Source organism: Mya arenaria, chromosome 5 (assembly GCF_026914265.1).
Source record: "Mya arenaria isolate MELC-2E11 chromosome 5, ASM2691426v1".
In the NCBI taxonomy this organism is placed as follows: Eukaryota; Metazoa; Mollusca; class Bivalvia; order Myida; family Myidae; genus Mya; species Mya arenaria.
Genome location: NC_069126.1, coordinates 23,031,078 through 23,049,928, shown reverse-complemented (window position 1 = coordinate 23,049,928; position 18,851 = coordinate 23,031,078). Strand labels below are relative to the sequence as shown.

General features: G+C 33.8%; 1 protein-coding gene across 1 annotated transcript; it reads right to left on the bottom strand.

Annotated features, from left to right (window-relative positions):
• Positions 1-12,164: 12,164 nt before the first annotated feature.
• Positions 12,165-17,343, bottom strand: LOC128236299 (sulfate transporter-like). Its single transcript, XM_052951187.1, has 2 exons — positions 17,276-17,343; positions 12,165-14,305 (listed from the first exon to the last, which is right to left on the bottom strand). The coding sequence occupies exons 1-2, from the start codon at positions 17,276-17,278 to the stop codon at positions 12,212-12,214; spliced, it is 2,097 nt and encodes a 698-aa protein (XP_052807147.1). The 5' UTR covers positions 17,279-17,343; the 3' UTR covers positions 12,165-12,211.
• Positions 17,344-18,851: the final 1,508 nt, after the last annotated feature.

The window sequence follows — 18,851 nt, the reverse complement described above, 5'->3', positions numbered from 1 at the left end:
ATGTTTGAATCAGGAGTAATATTTACCTAATTCAACATTAATGTTCTATATATTGATACTGAATAAAAATTTTACCCCTATAAGTATATAATTGATTAATAATTTGCGCCTAAACGTAGCGTTAAATAGAAATAGAACGTAATTTAAGTAACTAAGTAAGAAGAATAGAAGAGAGAGAAAAAGTAAAAAAAGTAGAAAATGACGTAAATGGTTCCTGAAAATGTCTTCATTAAGATTACTACTTCTTTTATGAGTATTCATTGCGTAGTATACAGACGGCGGTAATCATTGAAGCCGCAACCTTTTGATATGCGTTCCAACCCCGTAAACAGTGAGCATGGTTTCTTGTTTTTCCTTTGCAGAGTTTTTATTCAATACAAAAATCAAGGAATGTAGTTCCACATAGGTTTTACTATGTGTTGTTTTAAATGTTAAAATGCTCAATTTTGCGAACGTTGTGGTGCAAATGAAAAGGTTTTTGTGTCAATGACCCGTAGTTATGCTCATGCATTTGTTTTTGCTCTATAATTTATTTCATTTTCAAACGCTTACCGGGCTTCTCATATATACTGCGTATTGATAAATGTGTATTAAAGGGGTTGTACTCCGTATGATGAAATAGCGAAAAAAAGAGAAAATGATCGAAAACTGACATATACATGGTATCGATGTGTACAGTGCATTGAAACTTACTAACTCAACTACCACATAGTTTACCATGAAGTTATTTTCTCAGTTTTTTTCGTATTTTTCCATTAAAAAAGATTACTATGTGTGTCTACTTAGTAGAATTCATTCCTTATGCTTGATTGGCTAGTCTATGTTACCACGTGATATTACCAAGTTAGGTATATAGCTTAAATATTCCAACCATTTAAAGAAAACCTTCGTAGCACAGTGGATACAACACTGAACTGAAATTTGGGCGACACCGGTTCGAACCCGGCCTCAGACTCGATTTTTTCGTTTACATTTTAATATTTTTTTACAATTATGATATCAAAGAATAAAACCTCTTCTTAAATAATTGTCCTGAGATTCGTTACAGAAAACAACTTTTCTGGTGCCAATCTGATGAACAGTCCCTTTAAAAATAATACAAATAAAACAAAGAAAAATAACCATAACAATAACGAGCATAAATCGATACCCTGTATGCTGAAGAAATGAATTACACACTTCAGTATACAATTGTTGTTACAATGTGGTTTTCACACCAACCTCTTGGGCGTGAAAGGTCTCGTGTTTAATCCACGACCTCGTCATACCAAAGGACGTTGACATTGGTATATCCTTGACCAGCACTTCGAAATCGAGAGCAGAGATGGTAAATTCGGAGCTATCATGCTGGTTAAAAACAAAGGACATATGTCTGCCGTGTATATGTGCGTTACACGGACACATCAAAACACAAAGGCGTTTATTAGAAAAGAGTCAGTATATCGCGCTTGGATCTCATTCTGCATGTTGTCAATAGGTGATATATTTAACAAAAAGACTGTGGACCCTTTTACTAAGGAAGTTTTAACAAACGACGTTTGACCACACGTGACCTTTTTACAGATTTTGGCCAAACAAATTGCAGCGATCGGGATAATATATAAAATAAACTAAAATACATTTCTTTAAAAAGTGGAGCGGGCGAAGGCGAAATATTTTTCCTGACAACAAAAACAAGAGCAACAAAAACACTATTAATTGCATGGGTGATAATAATTAGCAACATAATATATTACTAAGTAAAACAAATTGGTGAGTGAGCGCATGATCTAACTTTGTTTAAATAATAACTGAAATATTTATGTCGGCAATGGAAATGCTTTTTGAAAACATTATACTGTTCAATCGGAGAGTTATAGAATTGGACACGTCAATGGGTGACACAGTATTTTCATTGTTACATATTTCACGTGCCGACGTACGTAAATAAATGAATATTGGCCAAAATGTTTTGCCTGTCGAGAGGCTATTAATAGGTTTAGACAGTTGCTTTGTTAATTTAAACCATACGTAAACATACTATGAATAATACAAATACTGCCAAAATATATCTTTGTTGAATTGTTAGTGTAGAAGAAAAGTCTAACGAGAGGCTTAATAAGCACACCGACGGTTCATACAGTGATTTCTTCCTTTTTAGCATATGGTAGCGGGGCCTTTAAACAGAGTGTCGTTTTGGGTAAAAAGGGGAAATACGAGGTAAATATTAATAAACATAATGTTCAACTTGCTTTCAAACTTATCGTCATACTCATAAGTGGCACTATATTGCTTCATTTCAAGATTTGATCTCAATGCTCCTAGATTTCTGTTTAATGATATCAACAACTCTTGACACATTCCGGTCAATTCTCCATGCATTCCAATTCTACGCAGTGCATCTAGAGAGTACTCGCTCAGTCTATACCTAGATGCTGTTTATTAGTTCTCTTGAACTACAGCCTGATCAAGACACGTTTTATTGTCCGCTATATTTACTAAAATTAAGAAATTAATATAATTACAACAAATTGTGAGGGGATCTTTTAAAACCTTTTCTGTAGGGGAAATATACTATTATTTTTCCGAAGTAGAATGGGGCCGAACATCCCTGTCGTACGTTAACATGTTAATTGGAAAAAAAACTGATTACAAATACTGTAAGGATGGACCTAGGGTCGTCTGTTGGATAACGCTGAGGCTCAAACGAAGAGACTTAGGATATGTACTGTTCAAATGTATTTAACTTATTTAGTAATTAACTTAATAGACACGCGTGTATGAACAGAGGCTGCCTTAAAGGTACCCCCTACTGTACCTTATAAACATCAAAGGGCGACGTCTAAAAGCTTATAAGCAGTCCTTCTTGAGCGATATAAGACACCTTTGACCTATTTACCATTTTTTGTATTAAATAAACGAACGCAGTTACAGTTATTTTATTAATTCAACTGAATTCGTGTCTAAAACAATATTAATATCCTAATTGGTATTTTAATTAATCTGTTATCATAAAGTCAAAGAAAATATGAAGCCATACAGTTATGTTGTTAATTTCCAATAGTCCAATTCACGATACAAACTATTTGTTTACCACCAAAGGATGAGTATAGACCTTGGTCAACCAATGATTGCAAAACAAGTCCATGCTCCATAGTGTACATGTATATGACATATCTATGTTAACCAAAACCAAAGTAGCTATCATAACGGATGAATATGACAAATGGTTCAAACTAAAAGCAAACTGTGTAATCGGATACGTTAATAATGAAATAAATATATTCATTTACATCTTAGATTATAATAATATGAATCAAAACATTAAAATATAACAATATGTACAAGTAGGGACGATGATCACGATTTACTTTGCAATGTGTGTATTTTTGATCAGGTCAAAGGTGAATTTTATTACCTTTTCAATATATGAAAACTCTTATTCCAGAAATATCTTTGAAACAGTAATTCTCTTAGTTCGAACTTTTTCTGAATGAGAAAAATGAACGAACTCGTTGTCAATTAGGCTAATTGGTAGTTTTTGTAATAAAACTTTTTATATGCTCACCCGACAGGCAAACACGTACAACTTAGATTTGTTAAAACGTTTCTTTACTTTTTTTGATATAATGTTTGTAACCGTTATTTCACCAACCATCAGCCATGTTAATAGTTATAAGTATACTTTATTATACCTTACTTCACATGAATATAAGTGCCAAGTCTACCAATAAACTTGTAAACAATAGAAAAGTAAATTAGTCAATAATTATATTCGAATTATTTACAGTTTTGTATATTATATAAATATCATATTGCAGCTTGTGTCACATTGATATTGTCCGAGAGCAGAATGTCAACCGAGGCGTTAGCATGATGATGATGATAATGATAATGATGATGATGATGATTATGATGTTGCTATTGCTGTTGCTGCTGCTTCTGCTGCTGCTTTGCGTGGTTTCATTCTTGGAAATTGGGTTCTAGGAAATTATAAAATCGGTTTATTTTATATAAATCCATTAGAAAGGATGTTTTTAGTTTTTTACAGACTGAATAGTTGCTAACTGGGTATTGATATCTTACACATTTGTATATTTTATTTGTTGACTTGTGTACAACTAGTTTCGTTAGTGTTTGGATGTTATTTTGAAAGTTTATAAAAGCAGTTGCAGTCAACACTCAGCAGAATAAAGATCAGTCAGTGGGCCCTGTCTTATAAATTATTTAAAGAGTCCCTGCAATGATTAATTATAATATTTAACTTTCTAACATTAGCTGTGACATCTTTTGTTATCCAACAGACACTGCTGATGTAAACCTACTTTAAACTGTTTTGATATCTTAGTTTGAACAATTAAAAATGATCAAAACTATGTTCAATGTTGTGAGATCAATATTTGTTCAATTTCAATTTTGCAAGCCTTTTCGAAATTTACATTTTGCTTACAAATATATCAGTATGTTAATGTCGGTTGCAAAAAGCATTTGTATTTACGTTAAAAAAATAATAACCCTTAACTGACGAGTTAAAATCTAAACCTAGGATTTTTCGTCCAAAAAAATAAGTTCTTGCGAAGGATTTATCGTCAGTCTAAACTTGTTTGTAAAGTATTTGATTTCATGAAGGTGCACCGTACTTTGAACAATTTTATCAATAATGATATGCCTATAACTATTTAAAAGGTAAACCATTCATGTACACTTATACATATACATGTATATTTATATCGGTGAAAACGTGTATACCCTAAAACCACACATGTATATTTATATCGGTGAAAACGTATATATCCTAAAACCACAATCTCCGGATTACTATTACTGTTCATGTTTTTTCAAAAAAATGTAAACATGATAATACAGGGAATACTACATGGTCAAGCCCTGTAGCCAAAATTTCAAGATGCACACAAGGTTCGAGGCCTTACACATTTTGGTTATAATATTTTAGAAACTAGACGAAACGTATGTATGATACTCCTTTAAACTGCAGTTTATTTTTCAAATTATCGTCAAAGACATTTTAAGTATGTTTCATATACTTCTGATAGGTAATTGCATGCAACTTAAATATAGATCTTTGGTGAAAAGGAGCATATTCAAAATTAGGTCATAATGTACCTGTGCAGCCGACGTGGCAGTGGTTTTCATAGATGTAAAACAACATTTGTTTTTGCGGGATAATGTGAAAACGTCTGAACTACTATATTGTACATTTAGAAATCCTGTTTGAATATTGCTTGATTGTTGGCCGCTAACCGAAATAACGCCAACATGTATTTTATGAAAGTTCACATCTCTGTTACTGACGTCAATGCCATATTAATACAATATCAATAACCAACTATCACTAGGACAATGGGTTAAAGATGTAGGTCATGCGCACTATTTCGATATGGCTTACCAAATGTTAAAGAATAGAAAACGTGCAAGCATTTTCTATTGACTGAAAAAGACAACTCTATTTTCGTAGTCTTATAAAATTCAAACACTATTACTTTCCTTGATTGCCTGTTTTTAAACAAAATTTATTTCAATATAACAGTTTCATATATACATTTTAAGCTGCATGAATTGATATTCTGAGAAAATCTTACTTAGTTAGACACATATAAGGATACACGCAAAAATGACTTCATGACAAATTACAAAAGGAAGTTTATCTCTTGCTTATCTCACTATTTCAAGCAACATATATATATATTTTAGTTATCAAACATTAGCTGCTAATTATATGGTGAATCAGTGGAAGGGTGTTGGTTGCGTGTCCGGAATGCAGCTATCATATCAATGCCTTCTTGTTACGATAAGAGTTCGGATTGTTTATTTCTTTCACCTTTGAAACTAGAGGAACTGTCGTAACAAGTATGCATCAGGTATATTGAACGTTCTGCATTTCATCTTTCTTTAGCTGTAATACTCAGAATGCTGGTGTATAACATTGAAAAACTGCAAATAAAATAGAGTCCTGTAATACTCAGAATGCCTGTGTATAACATTGAAAAACTGCAAATAAAATAGAGTCCTGTACTACTCAGAATGCTGGTATATAACATTGAAAAACTGCAAATAAAAAAGAGTCTGATCTTGATGGTTATATCCGACTCAAGTAAACATTTGAAGAGTCAGATGTCACAAATCTTCAAGCAGCCATGAGATTTAAATAAGACCTGCAGGATCAAAAGACTAAGATGTTTTTATCATAAATATCAAAGGCTTTAAACACATGTTATAACATTAAAATTACACTCTTATGACACACAATTTTGGTTTTTGACGTAATTTTGTAACATAATTTTTCATGTCGTAAAGTTAGCAGATATGAAAATAGCCGTAGTGCACTTGGTGGAATGTGGACAAACATATTATGCTAAAGATATTACCTGCAGATTTATGATATATATAACACGATACATATCAATTGGTCATTATGTAAATAGGGCCTGGATCAGATTTATGAGCGAGTGACTCAGAGTCTCACAATAAAACATACCTTAATATTACTACATTTTGGAACCACTATGTTGCGGTACAGTTGGCAGGGTTATTCATAACTGCCCTAGTCGACGTTGATGAACATTTTAAATACGATGGCCATTTGCCTAGTATTTCAAGAGATTTGTATTGACATCTTTTATCCATGTTGCTAAGGGGACTTTTTGTTGGACATTTCAGAAACCGAACCTAGGAATACCTTTAGCCAAACGCAGCACATACATATTATTACGAGTGAAAGATCACCTTGATGCAACAAAACTAATTCAGAACAACTTGATAAACACTTCTTATATTAGGCATTGGTATACAAGTTAAGGACTTATATTGGGCATTGGTATACAAGTTAAGGACTTATATTGGGCATTGGTATACAAGTTAAGGACTTATATTGGGCATTGGTATACAAGTTAAGGACTTATATTGGGCATTGGTATACAAGTTAAGGACTTATATTGGGCATTGGTATACAAGTTAAGGACTTATATTGACTAAAAAAGACAATACTTCCTTCATAGTTATTTAAATTCAAACAGGGTACTTTTCCTGTATTGCTGGATAATGTCTTTCTCGATTAGATGTCTACACAAACCAAACAGAGCGGACATTGTCAATGGTGTAGAATATCTTGTTTGAATGTCAACAAAAGAGCAGAACGGAATTAAAATATCGACATGAGTAATATGTTTACATGAATGAATGCCCAGTGTCAGGTAATGGCACTTCAATATTCGATGTACGAAAAATGAATGCGTGTAAAATTAAATACATGACAGTACATGTAAGTTATGTTTCCCCAAAAGTAAAGAAATATTGACTCAGTATCATCCATGCTTCGCATATCCTCATTGCTATATTCCTTTCATGAGCTACACTCATGCCAATTTGTTAAAACATTCAAATCGTCTGATCTACATGTTTCCCCTTTAAATTTGATGTGATATTTCATTGTTTGCTCTATCGCATATACTGTATCTGATCTTCCATGTGTTTGTTTCAAATGCTATAACACGGTAGATGATGAACTCTTGCCAACTGTCAGCCATCTGGTTTATCAACAAACACTGAAATTTAGAAATGAATGCATAAAACACAAGACAAGAATATATTACAGGTAAACCGTTAACATTCATTCGTCATCAAAACTGCACTGTATGTCTTTTTTAGTTAAAGGATCTTGTCCAATATTGAAATTGTGTTAAAAACATGGAGACGCTGCAATTTCGCAAAGTGTCTCCATGAAGAAATACATCAATTCCGCGAAAGATGAACATATGCATTGGTAGTCCAGTTTATTACTTCCGATTGACCATACAATTGTAGCTGTTATAAAGAATGTTTCAATATTGCATGTCACGCTTAATAAATAGAATGTGTAAAGCTCGGAACAGTCAATTAAACATACAAGGACGAGCCTGTTGTCACATTAGGCACATGTAGCAGTGACCTTGTTGAAAGCCACGCTGATTGGAGTCCAAGCAGACAATGCAAAACACACAGAAACTAATTAGTTTACTTACGTTTTATCACCAAATGGTGATTTCCACAGTATAACAGTTGCTGGGAAGAACTAAAGTTGGGATATATACATGTCATCATATTATTGCTAATTAATTTCATATTGATAGATTATTCAAGAAAATTACAATGCAAGATGCTACCTGATTTTGAGTATTCCATCGGCGTTTTCACTTGTGACGTTGTGTGCAATCTAAAACAGTGATTTTATATACAACTGCGTCAGATTTGGGGATTGTTTATTGTTTGCTGAAGCCTTATGGTCCTAGATGCACAAAAATATTACATACTTTCAAAAATAGTAACTTACTAACCTCCATTTCCGGATGTGCTCACTTCATGTATTTTATATCCTTTTACTTTTTTATTTCATATTGTACATTTGATAGTGAACAGGTTATTCCAAAGTCTGAAAGTGATAGCTCTGATAGTTTGCTAAGTGACACAAGCACAAAACTTGTCAAAAAATTGTCATAACGTTCAATCTCTGAGAGTGCAGTTTTAACGCAAAACTTAACTTAAAAATAAGACTAGCTAAAATTAACAAAATCCAAAAATACTAACATATCCACAACCCTCCCCATTCCTTTCTAAATATGTGACTCAAAAACCTGTTTGATATATTGAAGGCATTATCCATTTATTATCTGTGAAAAAATAAATCCAACAAAAAATGAAGAAGCTATGTCCAATTCTCAAAATCCATCAAAGTTAATGTTTTTAACACAAAAGCAGGTTAGACTCAGCATCTTTAGGGTACAATGTAAAGAAGGGTATAAGATGAACAATTTCCCCAAGTTTCAAAGTGACAGCTTTGATAATTTCCATGTAAGTTACCTTAAACATGAACTCTCAGAGATATACCGTTTTTAGTTTTGTCTTAGAAAGAGCATTTTTTTGCGTAAAAATATTCCTTATGCTATAAAAATATAAATTCATTAAATATCGGAAGAAATACATGACTATCAATTTAGAATTGAACATAAATTTCATGGAACAAGTTAATATCCTTGAATGGTATAAAATGTTTCAGGCAAAATGTAGCATTTCACAGATTAATTAATAATATTTGCATATGGTCACGCTAACAATTTAAACAAATATAATTCTTAAGCTAATAACAAATAAGGAAATAAGATAAAAATACATATGTGGTAAGAAAATTTCTTTTTGCGTACATACCTGCAAACCAATAACAAAAGATGGCTGACAAAAGATCAGATCGCAGATTTTCATATTTTTGTCAGAAAATTAATGTTTCAATGCTTAAACAGTTACAAACGGTTTAAGGAAAACACACATTTTATGAAATAAACCTTTAACTACTTACTAAATAATGCATTTATGGGAAATACTTATTATTGATAACACGATTGTAACCGTGTTTTTAATAGCTGAACACGCCAAAATATTAAATGATTGGTTAGTGCTGAACTATTTACTGTGATCTACTATCGTCTCTTAAGGTTGAAATACCGTGTTTTCTGCACCTTAATTTCAAATTTAACTCTGTATCCTTTAATAAGAAACATTGTTTTCAACATTTATTCATCCTTTTTGCTATATTAAAACATTTGTATTAATTGTGGTAAAACTTATTTGGGAGTAAGAGTGCATCTTTAATAGCGCTATGTATCACTGACCGCGAAGAGTTCAATTTTGAGAGATATTTCTGAAGCGAATGTAGTTGAATCTGAAGCCTTATTTCTTGATTCCTTTCACATGACTGTCCCATTTTCGCGTCAAGCTAAACAGTCCACGACAACTCTTTAAAATATTACAACTTTGATGTTTAATATCTTTTCTTATTAGAAATATGAAATAAGATTAAGATAGTAACATGGTCAAACTAGTTTCGTTCATTTAAAAATGCATACTTACTCCCAAATTAGATTTAACACAATGAATAATATTGTTTTAATATTCCGATTAGTATGAATAAATGTCGAAAACAATGGTTCTTATTAAGGATATCGAGTTTAATTTGAACGAAATAAGCATAAAACACGATATATATATACGGTATGCCACCCTATCATAGCGCATATTGGCAGATTTATGCGGTATGCTACCATCTCATTGAGCCTATATGCAGATATATGCGGTATACCACCCTCTCATAAAGAATATATGCAGATATATACGGTATGCCACCCTATCATATAGCCTATAGGCAGATTTATGCGGTATGCCACCATACCAACAAGCATACGTACAAATATATACGGTATTCCGCTCACTTAACAAGCTAAGATGCAAATATATACACTTTCTGAACAAGCCCATATGCAAATATATACACAAGATAAGGCCGTGCGGCTAGACACCGAGTTGATTTGGTTTCCGACAGTATTATTCATGTCAGTTGACACTTAAAATATGAGTTGATTCTTGGTTAAGAGATGTTGACTCTTGATTTGGTCTATCAAACATGTTTATCAAAATATATGTATGCCGGGAAGGGGTTGGGGTGTTGCAATGAGAGCAGTTGCTGAATTAAATGCAGAGTCACTTGCTTCATCGATTTTACTGTACATACATTTTAACGCAATCAAATTATAAGTGATTAAAAAGATATACGTGCTGCTAAGGAAGTGGTTGATTACTTATATAATCAGCAAATCAGTTCGTTAATGTAGTCTACTTTCACAAACTAAATTCCAAATCAGTAATACTTAATTTACGTAAAAATTATATCGGTTTTCAACATCGAATTACGCTATTGACATTGCAGCAGTACTGTACAGAAAAGAACGGGTTTTATCATGCATATTCTGATAATTACTCCCCTTTGAAAAATATTAGCCATGTAATTTCAAAATATACAAAGTCGATTAAATCATCAACGAAACGTGAGAGCATTTAGCTGAAATGTAAAACGTATGTATATTTACTTTTTACATCTGATAATTTATAACAATATATGGTATTATTAACTGATAAAATATTGATTTATTTAAAATCAAGAATAAATCTGTGAAACTTACTGTTTATGCACAGACTGTGACTTCAAAATGCATTCTCGCATTTTGCAAGAAAAAAAAGAAATTCATTAGGATGCTGACTTTAAATGAGTAGTATTCACTGCAACTTTAAGGAAAGCGTACTAACGTACAGATTATAGGCAGTATTACAAGGAGTTGTCTTACTTTACCCCTCCAGTGTAGGATGCGGATACTCACATAGAAATCGAAGACAAGTTATACTTGTAGTGCGGTAAGTAAATGGCGTTCTAAACTTAATTTCATTGCTTTGAGATTAGATTAATGCAATAAAAACACATGCTCTACAATTGAACGATGTTTAAGCCTTTCGCATGAGTACTTACGCGATTATGGTACAAGGCAGTCGGACTGCGGATGCTATTTATGATGTGGACCTGAAGTACGCTTCTTAACTTAACATACATTTGTAACAATTCTAATCGTATTGCCCATCAACACGTTAGGAGTTTAAATTGCTAGTATTATAAACGCAAATATAACAGTATTTTACTACTTCTGTTGTTCATTCACATGTATATGTCAATAGAATAGATACTCACTGCCCAACGACAACTTGTAATAGTAATGTCCTAGATGGCTATTTGTATTGTATGTGTTTGTTTTATTATAATAGTGTTTGGTAAAGTTTAGAGTACCAAGAAGGTGCATACACAGTTAAAGTTTGCCTTTCATAATTTATTACAAACGAATTTAATTTAGGTACAATTTTTTATTTGATAAATGTCATCTCACCATACGTTAGTTTTCTTTTTTCATATACAAACACACTTCCTCGCGTATATGTAAATGTATGTTAAACACAATATTTGACTTTATATCAAAACAAAAGAAGTATGCTTCTTAAATGCGTAAGGTCATATAATTTAGCATAGCTCTAAATATTACGAGAATTTTATCTACAAAGTGTTAAATCAGTACATCATGCATTTTCAACAGATTTAGTATATGACTACATAAATGATAAGCATATATATATACATATGATGTATACAATAGTTTACTTTACGTACACAAATCACATGACACCGTTTAATGAACATCTTTTAGCAGTTGAATTGACGATCTTAACAGACAGTGACAACATTGAAGTCAGAACATGATATATCCAATAGTTTGCTTTGCGTATGCAAAGCATATTGTATTCTTTAAAGAACATGATCTACATCATTGAACACTTGTATAAAGGATCGATACAAAATTATGTCAGAATATTATAATCGTGTATCCGCCCTGTTTGCCTCCAATGCATCAAACACGTCATAATAAACGCAAGATCTTGGAAATGTTTTAAAGAAGTCCCCAGCTTCTAGCGTTTCAGCAACCCCACTTTGTATACCAGCCAGGAATACATCGATGCCAATATCTTTGTAGACTTTTGTCACCTGCTGCAAGACTCCCAAGCCTGCCATGTCAACGTATTCAACAGAGGATAGGTCAATCAAGACTGTCTCGATTCTGTCGCTTTTGATTCCAGCTGCTACTTCTAACTCAGCACTTGTGGTTAAACCGTTTTCTTTATGAGCAACCTCTCCGTTAGGTTCCACGACCCCATTCTTAACGTTGACGGATTGATCTGTTGCTTTTGGGTTAACATTTATTTTCTTGTTTGGATTGGTGATGTGTTTGTAGATTTGAGATTTGATTCTGTCAGCAGTTGCGAAATACAAATTGGTAGGAACTTTGAAAATCCTCAAGTTCGAGCTTTGCTTGCATCCTCGCACATTAACTAATATATCCTCATTCGATGCCCGTGTTACTATTTTACCACTAGCACACTGATCTCGAAGAATAACAAGGAATATGGAAATCCCTACTCCAGCGATGATCCCATAATTCAGGTCAACTAAGATGCTAACGGAATTTGTCACAACCCAGATAACAAAATCGTATTTGTTAATTCTCCAAATGCGTGGCAAGTTTCTGTATTGCAACAAAAGATCCTTCATGGATATGATAATCATAGCTGCAAGTACCGATAAAGGAAGGGACACAAATAACTGTCCTATGACTAAAATCACAAGAAGTATGAACACAGATGTTGGTATTGCATTAAGCGTGGTTCTCGCCCCGAGGGTACTTAAAATCATGGTCCTTGGTGGAGCGGTTGCGGAGGGGAAACTTTGAAAAAATCCCGACACGAAATTACTTGCCCCGTAAGCAAAGAGTTCCTGATTGTCTTCAATAGGAATTCCATGTTTGTTGGCACACAGCTTTGCCATGGAGATGCTCATAGCGAGTGATAGGATCGCCATAACAAAAGCGTCACTAGCAAACCTTCCAACATTCTGTAACCTTGGAAGACCTGGCGAGGTAAAACCGGTCGGTATCTCACCGGCAACTTTTACGTCAAAAACGTCTTTGAAGTTTGCAAAATGAGATATTATCGTTCCTAATATTACTACGATAAGATCAATCGGGACAGGCATTTTCATTTTGTCCTTGAACCGTTCGTTGATACACAGTTTCACCAATAGCAAAGTTATCATACACATAAGTGCAATAATAATCTCGGCAGCATTTGTCTGTGCAATTTTACTGAACAAGTCTATGTACATTTGAACTAGCTTGCCGGCGCCTGCGAAAGTTTGAACTTTAATCCCGAATACCTTTGGCACTTGGCTGGATGCAATATGTACGGCAGCGGCAGTTGTAAATCCTCCTACGAACGACACCGACAAATATGTAGTGATTACACCAAGCTTGAGAAGACCCATAACCATTAGGATAAGCCCTGCCACAAAACAACAAGCCATCGAGGTTTCAATTTTTACCTCCATAATTTCGTCATCGGTTGGCATAGATTCGTTAGCAGCCTGCCGAGCAGCAGTAAGTGCGTCCGCTTCTCGCTCAACCACTGTGGCGGTAAGAAGTGCCAATACGGCGTTTGTTCCGTTGGAAATGTAAGGAGAAGTACCAAATATCATGTAGACGAGAACAGCAAAGAATGTGCTGTAGAGGCCATGGATCGGTCGCAAAGATGCTAAAATACCGTAGCCCATCGCCATTGGCAGATGCATGAAACTGACGGTCAAGCCTGCAAGGAAATCGCCAAGGATGTATTCCTTCAACTTGTACTTTCTGACAAAGTTAACCACTGGAAAGTAGGACAAAACGATTTTAAGAATATCTGCAGTGGTACAAGTGCATTTCTTCTTGATTGCCCGAGCAAGACTGAACTCTGGGCGTTCCGGGGCTGGGTATGTTCGGTCGTACGCTTCTTTGGTATACATCTGCCGAGACAACTGAAGCTTTCTCTGAACATCATATGTCAACTTGTCATCGGCGGGTGGTTTTATGACATGTTCCTAGAAATAGAAACAACATGTGAAGTTTAGATGGCAGATGTGTTTTGTGGTCACAGTTCAGCCAGTTGTACTTATTTCAAAGTAAATATCATTTTTAAATGAGTTCTTTGAGATAAGCCGGTTGTCAAGTCCCTGTCGTAGGTTTTAAAACCATTAATTATCCAATGGTCAAGTAATTAAGTTTGTGTTCTGCATTGTATGGCGTTCAAGCAAAAACGCAAATGTCTCGAAGCTCCCTGCTTTTAAAATTTTGATTTGTCTGGAATATTTTGTAGGATAATTGCTTGTCTGCATTATAATCACATATACTTTTTTATTTGGATATACAATTAAGTTTTAAGAGTGGTGTTTATTTCCAAACAAGACGAGTAAATGTGGCTTCATTTGAGGGTTACATTCTTTTCATAACAGGTAGGGAAGGTAGGCTTTCAAAAAAGGAATATTAGGCTTTATTTAAGAACGTTATTGTCATGATTGGTTTAAAAGTAGTCTTCTGTATAAAGCTTTATAGGTTTTAAACTATTCATTAAATACACGCTTAAATTATTATTATTATTCCTTTTATTGTCTGCGCTTGTTTCGAAAGTAGTGTCGGGTAACCCGAATCAAAAGTATTGTTTTAGGCCTTATAGTTATCTATTATGTATTTCCTTACGAGAAAATGGATAACAGTATAAAACACATAGCAAGCCTGATCTAACAGGCAACCGAGCATTTTAAAAAGTTTAGTATTTAGCAAATCACTGCTCAATGTATACATTTATATCTGTTATCAGCTGAGCGCAGTTGAAAACCTATTTATTGCTCCCTACTGTTTGTAAAACAATTTATTTGATCAACGTATACAACATAAGTACGCACTAACATAACGTAATGCTATCAAGTTTAAAACAGTATGTCATTGTTTTTTAATGATGTTTTGCTATTAAAAAAAAACTGGCCTCTATTTCGAAGTTGCAAATTTGATTTAGTGCCCTTTACCTAATGTTTCAAAATGCTAGAGGTTTAAATAATTCAATATAAGTATAAACTTAAGGAACCTGGCTGTAATAACATGCATGTTAGGCCTCAAAATACTTCTGGCTCGGGTTACCCGGCCATACCTACGAAATAGGCGCTGACCAACCGTTTTGATAGTCCATTATTTAGAAAAAAAATAAAATAATACAAGTATTTGTTTAATGTCAGGCGCATATTATAAAAATATTAATAAATATTTCGAAAAATACAATTATCAACAATTAAGAGGTCAGTTTGTATATAGTATAAACAATACATATAATAAAGTAGAATTCAACTGACATATACAATTTGTCAACTATGTTCACATGTAGCGAGAGTTTGAATGTCATAAAGGGAATGAATTGAACTGTTCTTAAAGGGACTTTTGGCCAAAGAAATGTTTTTCTCGGTAATGCACCTGAAAACACTTATTTTAGCATTATATTAGTATATGATATCGAAATATCAGAAAAGCACAATTATAGTATAAAAAAGTATTTTGGTATCGGTGGGGTGCGAACCCACGCCGGTAACGTCAAGAAAAACAATAGAAAATCGACGCCTTCACCACTAAACAGAACGTATACAGAAGTGATGGCTATTTTAACCTTTTAAAAATTATAAAATCACGTTATAATGTAAATCAACCAATCACGCAACTCCAAAGCCGTTAAGTGACAATCAGCCTTATTAACGCTAACACCCCTAATAATTTTCCACTCTTTATTTTGTCATACATAAACAAAGTGCATTTTGGAATAACATGAGTGAGTCCCTTTAAGAGATAAGTCCTATGTTATTTAAACGATATGGGTTTTTTATTTTTTTCAGAGAGAAGGATTGTAGGGAGAGGACAAGTTGTATGGTCACCGGCTCTATGAATAACAATGTTTATTACATAAAGGCACTTTCACGAAAGACTCGTTTTATGGTTCCTTCTTTTGCGACTTTGATATCCATTACGCTTAAGGATTTAGAGCAAAGGTTGCACCCGGCGCACCTAGACCTCCCTAAAATTCTCCGAGAATTTTTTTTATGTCAATTTGGCAAAGAAATTGAACATTTATTGAAAGATAATACTCAAAAACAAAATTATCTGGAGTAAACATTTTAACGTTACTTGGGAGCAGGCGAACGCGCTAAATTACCTCACCACTGCCCTAATTACAAATCCTGAACCCTTCTCTGATAAGAGTATCTGTACGAGTTCATTAATCATGTATCGGTATCGTGAACAATAAATTATCAGTTCATAAAAAAATATTCACGTATGGAATTACATAACTTCTTATCGGCCTTAAGCAATTTTTGGAAATCAATATAATTCAGAACATGCATATCAATATGTGATCATCCGATCTTGCACTTAAGTCCGATTGCAATGACACTCATATCGACAATACAATGTTTTTCAAATTTAAATGCATTAGCATTTTATACTCATTTGACTAAAGCTATAAAAAGCATATAATTAAGGTACAGATAAAAAATAGCCTTTATGAAATAGTGATTTTGAATTAATAGCTACAGAGGCACAAATTCCATGTTGAAAAAGCGTCAAATAAGTATGTATTGAATATGTTTAAAAAATTATTTAACATTGTATGACGTTTAAGATGTTTTCATGGAAAGTCCATGTTCGAATTTTTTTTTTCATATTATCATTGACACAAACATTTTCCATTTAGTGTATGATTTCATGCGGTCAGTTCTGACACTTTTTTAAAACAAAATACTTATTAATTAAAGCATATAACTCTAAAAACAAACACTATCTATTTGCTGTTTATACTGTCACTAAACACACAATATTTACTACCGTACTTTTTTCCTTTGACACTTAATCGCACATTATATCCTATTTACACTATTATAGTTTATTAATTGTTGCACTTTTTATTATTTAAACAATTTTATTAAGTTAATTGTTGCAAACAATTTCTTGAAAACATCACGTGAAAGAATTACCATTTCTGTAAGCCTTTTTATCTAAGTATGTCCTCTGCTCCGTACCGATGCTTTAAGACTCAACGTGTGAACTAATCCTTTTTGTAGATAATCTGCCTCGTTTTTGGTGATAAGATAACCAATACAAATTAGTTGCCTTTATTTTATCACTCCGATTGGAGAATGGAGGATATGTATGTATGTAGTTGTCTTCTCTTTTTAAGCAAAAGTACTATCGAGCAAAAGCATGATGTGTTTATGACGTGGACTGTTCGAGCTGTTCCCTTTATTTAGATCGCACGTGGTTAAAAAACTTTTTCAGAAGGATGTATATGCATTTGTCAAACACCAAAAGATAAACTTACACTTATTTTTATTATTACGTTTAATCACAGAAAAGAACGTTCTGTTCTTTGCGCCCCAAGATGACCCATATTCGAACTTGAGCTAGAAATTATCGAAACAACCTTTCTGACAAATTTCAATAATATTTGGGCTGAAAATGTTACCTCTAGAATGTTAACAAGGTTTTTCCATATTTGGGCTCTGTGACCTAGTTTTTGACCCAAGATGACCCATATTCAAACTTGAGCTAGAAATCAACGAAACAACCTTTCTGACAAATTTCCAGGATATTTGGACTAGAAAAGTAGACTCTAAAGTGTTAACAATTTTTTTCTACTTTTGGGTCATGTTACCTTGTTTTTATCCCAGATGACCAATATTCGAATTCGTCCGAGTGATTACTAGGACAAACATCCTGACCAAGTTTCGTGAAATTGAGGCAGAAATTGACCACTAGAGTATTAACAAACTAAGTGTGACGTCCGACGGACGACGGACGACAGACGACGGACGACGGACATTCATCGATCCTAATAGCTCAACCTCAGCATACGGCTAAGGTGAGCTAAAAGGTTTTCACGCACCTTTCAAGAAATAATGCTTTACTCTCCTCAGAACTATTTAAAGACCGATTTGACTATTAACATAATCGGAGTCACTGCGCGCATATCCATGACAACCACGAATTATCACATATCCATACGCATTTATTTTTACTACGCACAAACGAGTTCCAGCAAAAAATACATTTTTAATGAATTTTGTTTAACTGAGGTGGGAGAAAAAGCATCCACCATGGCCGCTCGTGTAAGACAGGTTCATCCCAACCCTCGCGCCGGGTGTTTTGCGGAAACTCGGTAAACTTCGTTTCCGCAAAACACCCTACGCCTGAGTCGGGATGAACCTATCTTTCACTCTCGGCCATGGAAGATACTCATAATATTCCATGGCCGAGATAGGTAAGATAGGTTCATCCCAACCCGACCGTATGGTGTTTCGGTAAACCTCGTTTCCGCAGAACACTCTTTCGCGAGGATCGGAATGAACCTATATTACACAAGCGAAAATATTAAAAAAAATCCCACCTCATTTGAACAAAATATAGTACAAATTTGTAATAGTTTAATCTATTTTATACATGCAAGTACAATTGTATATTTTTCCGTTGGCAAGAAAAGGATTTCCATCATTACTAAATATTACTACTTATCCGGGGTGGGAGACAATAAAACCCGAATTTTAGACTAGACTT